This window comes from Drosophila virilis, chromosome X, assembly GCF_030788295.1.
Source record: "Drosophila virilis strain 15010-1051.87 chromosome X, Dvir_AGI_RSII-ME, whole genome shotgun sequence".
Classification (NCBI taxonomy): Eukaryota; Metazoa; Arthropoda; class Insecta; order Diptera; family Drosophilidae; genus Drosophila; species Drosophila virilis.
This window is the reverse complement of record NC_091543.1, coordinates 25,222,501-25,233,270: the sequence shown is the minus strand read 5'-3', so window position 1 is coordinate 25,233,270 and position 10,770 is coordinate 25,222,501. Positions and strand designations below refer to the sequence as shown.

Here is a 10,770-nt window from a genome sequence, read left to right as displayed (position 1 = left end):
GGAGCAGTTACATATAAATACAACAACATTTGCAAAGGTTTAGAGCAGGGGAAAGAGCGAACAAATTTGTATGTTAAATGTAACGAAAAATCCTTGGCCCGTGCAATGCCGGTCAACTTCCGCTAGTGTACAGGTTAGCTGACGTGTAGAAATAACATATCTCTGAAAACGAGTGAGAAGCCGATCGGATAGAGGACGAAAAACATTCTTCCACCAATTTTCCACACTTACGGGTGAAATTTTCACAAGTTTGCACCAAATGTGATAACTACAGTAAAAATTCAGCTTCCAACCTCTTGACAATGAAATACCAGTCCGTCAATCAGTTGTTCAGTCAGTCGATCAGAGTCAAATGAAATATTTTATACAAAGCTCCAACGAAATTCATTTTGTGAGTTTCACATATTCGAATTTCAATATGAAAGCCAGATTACGCTTGGTATACCCGCAGTTCAGTTTTGGGCTTGCAACAGATTTGTAAATGGCATTGCAATAAAGCCAAAAGTTGCTCGTAACAAGAAAAGTTAAACGTCATTCAGCAAAAAAAAAAAATAAATAAATAAAATAAAATCGAATTTGCCAGCTATCATGCTGTAAAAAGTTGCTACGATTTTTGTGGGCGATGCAGCCGGCCGCATAAACGGGAAATTAATTACCAAACCATGTTGGAAAGCCATTAAATTGAAATAAAAAAGTTGCAGTCAAATTATTGATAAAGTCTACGGTGAGGCCAAACAAAGCAAAGGGGCAAAGGGAGTGGCAAAAGTTAAAGGTAAAGTCAAGCCACACCGAAAGGTCTGTCATGGCCCGGACAGTTGTGCGAGTCATTCGATGAGATTAGACAACTAAAAGCCACTGGGGGAATACATGTATTTGAAGAGCTGCAGTTGAGTTGGAATTCGATTGAATGAAAAACTGCTTACTTCAATCCCCTCAGAAATCTTTAAATAATATTAAATTTATGCTCAAATGCATTTGCATTTACAACTTTCTTAATGAATTTGTAGCGTTTCCGCCAATTTTCCACATTTGTGGGTGGAATTTTCAAGAACGTTCTCTTAATTGCAATAAATTAAAAGCAAAATGAGTTCATATTTTTGGCTGGCTGGTCATTTAAAAGGGCTTCGCATTGCCTTTTGTTATAATTTTGCACAATTCATTCAAATTCAAGAGATTTTGTTTGTTTTATATAGGCGCAGGTGTCATAAATAATGATTGCAAATAATGTGACCGTATCATAAGGATGTGAACAAAAAAAAAAAAGGAAGCGCAAATATAAAAACCTTAACTGAAATTGCTCGCTTTATGCCACGCGTGCCATCAGGGTCTCCAGCTCCACCTTGCCTCCCCGACTCTCTGCCTCTCTCTCTCTCTCTCTCTTGTATTCAGTCATAAATAAAGACAATAAATATGATGATAATTAAGTGCGTCGCACATTCTCTCAATTTAGCCTTATTAACCCAAAAAAAAGGAAGAAAAAACGAGGAAAAAAAGAGAAAACAGAAATGACACAGATATTAATTTCCCACACGAAGGGGCCGCAGTCACGATATACATACATGCTGGTCCCCACAGAAGAGCCCTAGAAGGCAACCCCTGTAATAAAAACAACAACAACAACAACAGCAAGTAGATGATGAAGAAGAAGAAGAGCTGCCTTTCTGGGCATAAAGCCTAAACGTAAACGAGTAAATTGGCAGATTTTAGCAGTAAACACAAAAAGTGGGCAACACAGTGGGCCCCAAGCCAGACAGACGGCCCATATGCGACTGTGTGTGTATATGTGTGTGTGTGTGCGTGTGTGTGTGTGTGCGCGTGTATGAGATATGAAAATATAAAGAAAAATGTCAACAATCTATTGACAGCTGAGACTGTAACTGATTGTGCGGCAGTTGTGGCATTAAAGCAAAGCAGGGCACGTCGCAAACAAAGCCATAAGCACAATACACACACACACACACACACACACACACACACACACACACGCAAGGCTTGTAATTTTGATGTCAATAATTTTGCAGTACATACTCTTTGGGGTGACAAATATTATTGCCTGGTCTACATGGAGCGTGCCCCTCTGTGCCTGCAACAGCTTCTCTACAGCAACAACAACAACAACAACAACCACAACAACAACAATTGACAGACCCCATCTTCAACAATAAAATAAACCGAAAATGCTGCAAAATTTATAACGCATACATAACAATTATATGAAGCAAGCGTGATATTCCATACCCCAGCCACTGCCAGATATTTATTTATGTGCCCATTAAAGAAATTACTACTTAAAGGCAGTTGAATGCGAAACAAAGCGAACAAGCTTTAAAAATGCGTAACAAATGGGCCAAAATAAGCTTGGACCTATCAAAAGTAATCGAAAGTAATCGAAAAACGCACAAGATATTAGAATATATTTGGCTTGGGACGCGGCATCTTTCGTCAACAGCTTTCAAATTGGCTCAAACTTCTTTAGCATATGAAATCTAAAATAAGAAATAGTCAGAAAGAGATTGACTAAGTGACTGACTAGCTGATTGACTATCTGGCTGATTGACTGACTGCTTGAGTGATTGATATTTAACGCACAGTGCTTACTGAAGAAACTCGAGGAAAACAGTTGCATGCAAAATTGTCAAATTCGCAGAAAACCATAAAGTCCAAGTTCTCTTCTGAAAATTTATTGAAGACAGGTTTCACACTTTCTGCATCAAAATATCTTCACGTGTATACTTCAAGTGCGAGAAATGTCTTTTTATATGCAATATACGTAAGACTCATTGTCGATAATCTATGTAAAAGCATTTCTTAAGTGATTCAGCATTTATGATGAAGCGATTTGAGAGCCATTTAAATTTATACATTGATAGACAACTGATGTCTAAAATATGAGTAATCGAGCAATCGGGTGTTCAGCACTTGACTAGAGTCTAAAGTATTCCATGACAGTAGCTGAGAAACGTGTAAATATACATAAATATAAAGGGAGGTAAGGCTTTGGTTATATCTCGACTAACAAGCCAATACTCTGGCTTGTCATTAAGCATGTGATGCCTGTCCCCTCGTATCCTCAACGTTCTGGCAAAGTTGTTGAAAATGGGTGAGAGAAGTGGACCGACACCTATTGCCATAACGGGCATTGACATTGAGGTTGTAATCAACAATTAAAATAATGCCAAATATTATGATAAAATGCGCAAAATGACAGGGACATTAACATTGCCAGACATTCAGCCCGACAAAGGGATGCCAGAAAGGACGAAAAAACAAAACAAAAAATATATAAAAAGGGAGAAGGCCAATGGCCAAGTGAGAGCTGAATAAACCACAATTGAAGGTTGGGTCCGTTCCGAGTGGAGTCTGTTATGGAGTGTGAGGTGTGTACACGAATAATGAAGTAAACCGCAAGAATTACACAAATGCGATAGGGCAAAAATGAAAGAGCGAGAGAGAGAGCGAGAGAGAGAGAGAGAGAGAGAGACTGGGATAGAACTGAGCCTTTGACTATTTTTTATTGTTGTTAAGAAAAATATGCCAAAGTGAATAATTTCTTTATCATTTCCACTTATGTAAACACATTTAAACACCCAGAAGGGAACGCTTCATTCTAATACGGCTGGTGTATCAAAAATTATACGAATTCTGTCCAATTAAAGCCGGCACCCAGCCGGTAGTAGGCGTGGCAAACGCCAGTCGGCAGCCATAGCCGAGAAGCGAGTCCTGTGCGTGACTCTGTTCTGCTGTTTGTTGCAGCGTTTGTTGTTTTGGCTTCTTTTTTTTTTTTTTGGTTTTTTCCTTTATTTTTTTGCTGTCAGTTTGTTTTAGTAATCGACTTATTCATAGCCTCTACAAGCGATTCAGTTGCTGCTTGGTTGTGCTTGTGGGTGGAGGAGGGGTAGGGCGGTCACAGCTTGGCTTGAAAGTGATTGCGATTTCGCATTCGCTTTGTTTTTTGTCAACTGTAGGACGAGGGCACAAAGGACGACGGCGATGTCAGGATCTGTCATTACCGTTATTTATGGGCCGCATTTTAAAACACATCAAATGGGAGCAGCAGAGCACCGCTGCAGCGGCAGTGGAGCGAGCACTCCCCAACACAAAATGCTCAACCTCATCAATGGGAGACTGCAAAATGGCAAACGAAAACAGGAAACATTTACATTGACAGCTGAGCCCCGCCTGGCCGGTGCTTTTGGTATCCGAGCACAACAAGGACATCCACCCCTCCGAACAGAGGAGCGCATAAAAGTTGATAAAATTGCTTGTTCAACAGCCAGAAATACACTGAACCGAAAATCAACACACAAACCCAACGGGTTAACACAAGCTCGAGTCGTGTATTCTCATTCAAAATTCGGACCAGTTTTTCAGAGCTGTTTGAAGTCGCAAGATAATGTTTTTTCTGGCCAAAACGGAAGATACTTTGTATTCATTTTAAAGCTCTTAATTATAAAAGAATACGTGAATACGTGATTTCAGTGAAAACTATTTATCGCATATTTGTATCTGTTTATCCGTTCGACTTCCAAGCTATAATAAAATATAAGAATAAAATATGATACCCGGACATAGCCGGGTAATGCTCGCTAGCATAATATATTTCATTAAATTGCTTAAAACGTTCAACCAGAAAGAAACAGAAAAAACCCCCCCAGTTGCAAATCGTTAGGATTTGTGTATTTTGGCCAACAACCAACTCAATGTGAATCCCAAGCGTTTGACTCGATTAAGCAGCACGAAACCAGTAAACCATCAAACCATCAAACCCGACAGCCGAACCCTGAATTGCGCATTCCGCATGTCCCATGCCGCATGCCGCATGCCGCTTGCCGCATGCCGCATGCCGAATCCCGACCGGGCGACCCATTGACCAAGTTAAAAAATTCGTTGTGTTCCCTTCTAACCTACATATTCATATGTATGTCTCGCTTTGTGGGAGGCGAGTCATGTCTTCATATATCTATGTGTATGCGATACATACACTCATACTCTATATACGTTTGTGCATGTGTTGTGGATGGGGTGGAGGGGACGGGGGGAGGGTTTTGAGTTATGCAAACTATGGTAACTGTTTGCTGTAGCGCATTTCATTTCCAGCAGCCACTTCAAATGCGGTTGGCAGCATTTGGGCCGCGGAATCAAGCGCCAAGAGACCTCATAAAAACGACTAACGGCACACAGCACACTAACACATATTAAAATGTGGCTTAATGGCACACACACACACACACACAGACACAGAGACACATATATAAACAAATAGCGCGATGGAGTCGCAAAGGGTTCAAAGTTTGGCAAAAATAAAAAACAAACAAGCGAAAAGCAAAAAGAAGTCTTCGACTGGCAGATACCCTATGACCTAACGCCGAGTTATTGTTGAAAATATTCTTGCTGTTTTCTACACACTTGTAAACAAAAGTACACACACACAAGCACTCAAGCAGCGAATGTGCTTCTTTTTCGAATAGCCCCACAGACAGACAGATAGACAGACCGATAGACAGATAGATAGACAGATTGAAAGGCTCGTAGAAAACTTCTCCTACATGTTACATACCCAACCAATATACCCTTTTCGCATTAGTTTACGATTGATGCAGGGTATCAAAAAAAGTAGATAAATGGGAAAAGCAGAGCGCGCGGAACAAGCAACTGTGTTTCGTTCCGTTTTTTTGCCATTTTTGTTGTTGTTTTTTCTTTTTATTTTTTTTTGTTATTTTTATACTCTCCGGTCTTAGCGAATTGGTGCCACGCCATGGAAGGATTTGCAGGGGATATGCATGCACACGATTGCATAATTTTAATCGGCTTAGGCTCCTCCTTTGGAGACTCGCTGCTGCCACGTGTCAAAGTTGAAACAGCCCAGTTCGCAAACTGAGGCCAGAAACCAACTTTAACAGCATCTCAAAACAGCCAACAGCAACAACTGCAACAGACAACAGGCATTTGGCATCTTCCGCCTGCCCCGCGCCGGCTTCCCATTTAAGCGCTCGCGCTCGGACACTGAGTGCAACGGGCAACAGTTCATTAATCTATTTACAAGTTCACGCAGACAGTTCGCATAATCAATCAATAGGGGCGCGTGGACAGTGGGCGTGGCATGGCGTTGACTAATGGCGGGCATGTAGCAGCTGTGGCTGCCCCTGCGGCTGCCGCTCGGTCTGTCGCTCTGGCTCTGGCGAACCCACCCACATATATTCGGCTTTCTTTGGCCTTACCGCATGCTTTTAAGCGGATAACGGTAAATCAAGCAATTAGCTTCCATACAATATGATATAGTTGCGGAAATTTTCAAAATAAATGGAATAATTTTTTAAAAATAAATACTGCTAACTATCTTTGGCAGGGAGAAGCTTAAATATAAAATGTATATCATAGACGTGAGGTTAAACACAAACTTTCTTTCCGTTCGACTATTCATCTAGCAGATATATTAAAAATAAGTAATTGCTGAGCTTGGTTACGATTTGTGGATAAATAGAAAGATATTTCAAACGAAAACCGAACGTAAATGATATAGTGCTCAGATTTTGTCATTATGTAAGAAGAACTTGACAATATATCCTCCTGAAAACAGAGAACAACTTTTCACAAACGAAATCAATACTTGTCTGATCGTTCCCATGACAGATATATATGATAAGAGAAAAATAATGATGTCTAAAAGAAGTAAACGATTTTAGTCAAGATAGCCTGAATAACTAAAAATAGAAGCAGCTTTTCTTTGAGAGATTGCATCTGGGCTTGCAGTAGAATGTCAAACCTATACCCAGCTCCAAGACGAGAGAGAGAGAGACACAGAGAGAGAGAGAGAGGCGGACATGTTTGTATGGACTGGTCTGTTAATTTGTGAGCGATATATGGACTTTTTAGACTGTAAGACGGCGGCTTCAAAAGTTGTATTAATATAACAAGTGAGAAGCCTCTGCTTGCATTAAAGCGCCTTGATGAGCCGTGAAAGTTCTTACACCAAATCCGTGTCAAATGGCGGTATTTAATCATAAATTTAACAATTGATAGCAAACTATACAGTTGAGTGGGAACTAGACAATTTAAACGGAGCATAGACAATATCCGAAATTGCACAAGAAATAAGCTAAAGCTTAATATGACATCGACTCATGCGTCGATTGAATCCGTCGTTGTTGCCGTCTTGCGGCGGGAATCAAAGCTGCATAGACTTAGGGGTTGCCGAAATAAGAGCTTTTGGCTGCATTGGCTGTTCCGCAATGGCCTTGACACTGCCAGTGTCACCAGCTATCTCAGTGCCCTGTTTGGGGTCATCCTGAGCTGGGGCAGCATGTTGGCTGCCATGATGGCACTTGCACTGGCAAAGCTTACCCTGCTGCTGCTGCTGCTGCTGCTGCGGTTGTTGTTGCTGTTGTTGCTGTTGCTGTTGCTGCTGTTGCTGTTGCTGTTGCTGCTGCTGTTGCTGCTGCTGTCGTTGCTGTTTTTTTAGACGATTACGTAGACGCACCTCGGGATGGCCGCAACAATGCTCGCATTCATCGTCCGATGATGAGGAGCTCTCGCCAAAGATATGCGGCTTCCTGTAAATGCAACAGCATTTGGATTTGCGCCGATTCATGCCCTCGTTATCAATGACACCCTCATGGAACGTAACATGACGCTCTGTATCCAAGCACATGAGCAGCAAATGTACACCCGATACCCCGGGCCGATCATCTGGCACAGCTGGTAGTACGCTTGTCCCAGATGAGCCCGCTACAACATCTGATCCATTCACAATGATAGTCGCGCTGTCTCTATCCATGCCGATCGGTTGAGGTGGCTGCTCTTCCATACTGTAAGATTTTTGTCAAGATTTGTCGAGAGTAGTCGAGAGTTTTCGAGAGTTGTCAAGAGTTGAGTGTGTGTGCGTGTAATGAATGAAAATGCCCGGGGAAACAGTAACACACACCTGACAAAAAGTTCAAATTTGCACAAACAAATTAAAATAGTCAAGAATTCGCGTTGTAAAACGTTTCAAATTTCGCTCGTATATTGCTTGTCTCCGAACGGAGGCCTCAATAAAAAGCCAGCTCAGTTTTTAACCTTTTCTATGCTGCGAAAGTGGTTGCAGAGGAGCAGCTTGGATTCGCACAGTTTATTGACCTTTGCCAAGCAGCATCAGCTAAGCCGCAGCCGCAGTTTGGCTGCCAAAAGCTTGTGCACGATTAACGTCAGCTGGGCGGCAGCCAGCAGCCAGCAGCCGGCAGACAGCAGCCAGTAGCCACGCCCACCACGCTCCACAAATGTTTACCCAAAATGCATTTGACTGCCACGCCCCCAGCCGTCTGTTGCTGCTGCTGCTGCAGTTCGCCTTTCTTATTGAGTGAGCCATTTACCCCTTGCCAATAGCCCCCTCTGCAGCCGCACACAAACATTCACAAACACCACATACACGCTACTCCCATCCGCAATTTTCGATTCGCTTTTCGTTGGCAAATAAATGTTCAAAATAATATTAGCACGGTTCGGGGCGTGGCAGGGCGTCCGGCGACCACTTGAGGTGAAAGAACTTTGTAAAAGCACTTAAAAAAAATTTCAGTTCCCTTAGCTAGTATTTTTTTTCTTTTTTAGTTTTTATTTCGCTTTTTTATCTGTCGTATTTTCCTTTTTGCCTGCATTTGTTGTTGGTAGAAAGAAAAATGATGTGTCTAAGGCTGAAAAAGAGAATCAGCAACATTTTCGAGTCTGAAAGACCCCGCACCCAAACGAAATTATTCACATCTGTTAAGTTTTTAGTTGTTTTTAGTTTTACGTATACTATTTATTAAAGGAACTGAACTGAAAATAAAACAAAGTTGTGGACGCTTGATATCAGTCTTAAAATTCGTAGAGGCCAAATGATTATTTAAAATGTAAGCTGCTTTGTAGTTTACTCAAATAAATAAATTATACGCAATTTTGTGTTGCTTATACTTCGACTCACGTCAAACTCATTTTCTACGTTCTTTTGTAGAAGTTCAATTAATAAAGAATAGAGATTTTTGGAAAGTTTTTCTGCTAATGTTTTTGCTCTGACTACATTTTAAACTATTTTGTGGCCATAGACATAAACGTTTTGCTGCTGGTAAAGTGCATTTAAATTTGTGATAGGTCACAAAAAGAAAAAGGTGCGTTATTGTGCCTGATTCGTTTTGCCGGCCATAACTTTGCGCTCAGCCATTCAAATGAAATCTAAAATTCATTACGCATTTTATGCAAGAGCTCAACGGCCAGTGAGGTAGGGCGCGGGTTGAGGACGGGCAGCCAGTACTCGAGCTGAAACTCGACACGTAACGACTCAAAGTAATGAGGCGCGTGCCTTGCCATCCGGCGCCCCACTGAGCTGTGCCACATGCCATTTGTGTCCCAATGGAGACGCCCGCTCATCGCGACAACAGCAACGCCGTTGGCTTTACCAGTGCCTCAGCCTGTGCCACCGGCTTGTATCCAGCAGCAAGCCGGCGGTTCGGCAGACGCAACTAGCTAGAATTGGTAGCCTCAGGTTGAGGCTTCGCCTGCGCTACTTGCCTCAGCGTCTTTATCGTCGTCGGAGTTGTCTTTGGGGAATAAGATGAATTACATGCTTATTCAGGCAGCTGCCAGCTTAGATGCTGACGCCGACGACGACGACGACGACTGCAGCGGGCACAACACGAGCTGGCAGTGGTAGCCACTGTAGACATGTAGATAAGATGTTACGTATACGCACAAAAAGGTACCAGCAACTAAATCCCCAAGCAAATAGTTTTGCAGCAGGCAACAGCATGGCCAGCGGGTGAGAAGATGAGTGAGAGAGGGGGATAGAGGGTTAGAGAGGCAGAACTTTGGGCTGCGTGAAGGCTGTGAGCAGTGCGGGAAATCAACCGCACGGAAATCATGTCTACGCATCATTCTTTGTGCGCTATTACTTTACCAGCAGGCAGGCTACCTCCGGCAACTTCACCAGCTCCTGGCCAGCCACTCTACACCTCGGACAGCGAAACTTTCTTTCTTCGTTCATTCTTATTATTTTCTAGAGGATATTCTAGCTTGAACATGAAATGTGTAACGCATAGAAGCTGACATCATTCGCCCGCATAAGGCATATATGTTCATGAACCGCAGCGGTATGCGAGTCGATGTGCATGTAAGTACTATGCTTTTAGGTCGAATCAGGCCACTTTATCAGAAAGTATGTACAAACATAGTATATATAGTATACATAGTATTTATAACTATTCTGCTTAGATATCAACAGAGCCTAAGAGAGTATTTAATCTTCGTCGTGCTTTCTTATCTTGTTGTATGTATTTTTCTCCATTTTCTCAAATTTTTCCTTTTTTTTTTTGCATTGTATTTCGTTTGCCGCACTTGTGTGAATTTGCGTGGCTGTGTGGAAATGTGTGATAAGCAGTTTCCGCCTGGGAATAGAGCAACAAAAACCGTACAGTGAATATAGTTCTGGTCTAGGCTTTCCTTTCCTTTCAATTCCTTCACTCTCCTTTTGCTTTGGCTTGCCTTTCCTTTTCGTTTTTTTTTTTTTTTTTATACAACTGGCCATTTTCCTTTTCACTGGCGTCGAACTGGCGTGTCGAGTAGGAGGATCCTGACGCCGCCAGCAAATACAAGAGCAGAGTTAAGCAACGGCAAAACGGAAGCTGTGGCTACTAATGCAAATATAATGGCAAATGTTTCGGAAATATTTCACAGATAAAATTGATAAAGGCATATACCCACTGCCTCCCACACCTTCGTACATTCCACTCCCACTCCCACTCTCAATGCCATTTCCATCGCAAT

The 10,770-nt window shown here is 42.0% G+C and overlaps 1 protein-coding gene across 1 annotated transcript; it reads right to left on the bottom strand.

The window, feature by feature from the left end:
• Window positions 1-6,974: 6,974 nt before the first annotated feature.
• I-3 (Inhibitor-3) lies at window positions 6,975-7,902 on the bottom strand. Its single transcript, XM_002055191.4, has one exon. It carries the CDS (start codon window positions 7,802-7,804, stop codon window positions 7,166-7,168), a length of 639 nt encoding a protein of 212 aa, XP_002055227.1. The 5' UTR covers window positions 7,805-7,902; the 3' UTR covers window positions 6,975-7,165.
• Window positions 7,903-10,770: the final 2,868 nt, after the last annotated feature.

What these genes read in the sequence shown, in the direction of transcription:
- I-3 (XM_002055191.4), bottom strand. Translation starts at nt 7,804, where the DNA reads ATGGAAGAGCAGCCACCTCAACCGATCGGCATGGATAGAGACAGCGCG.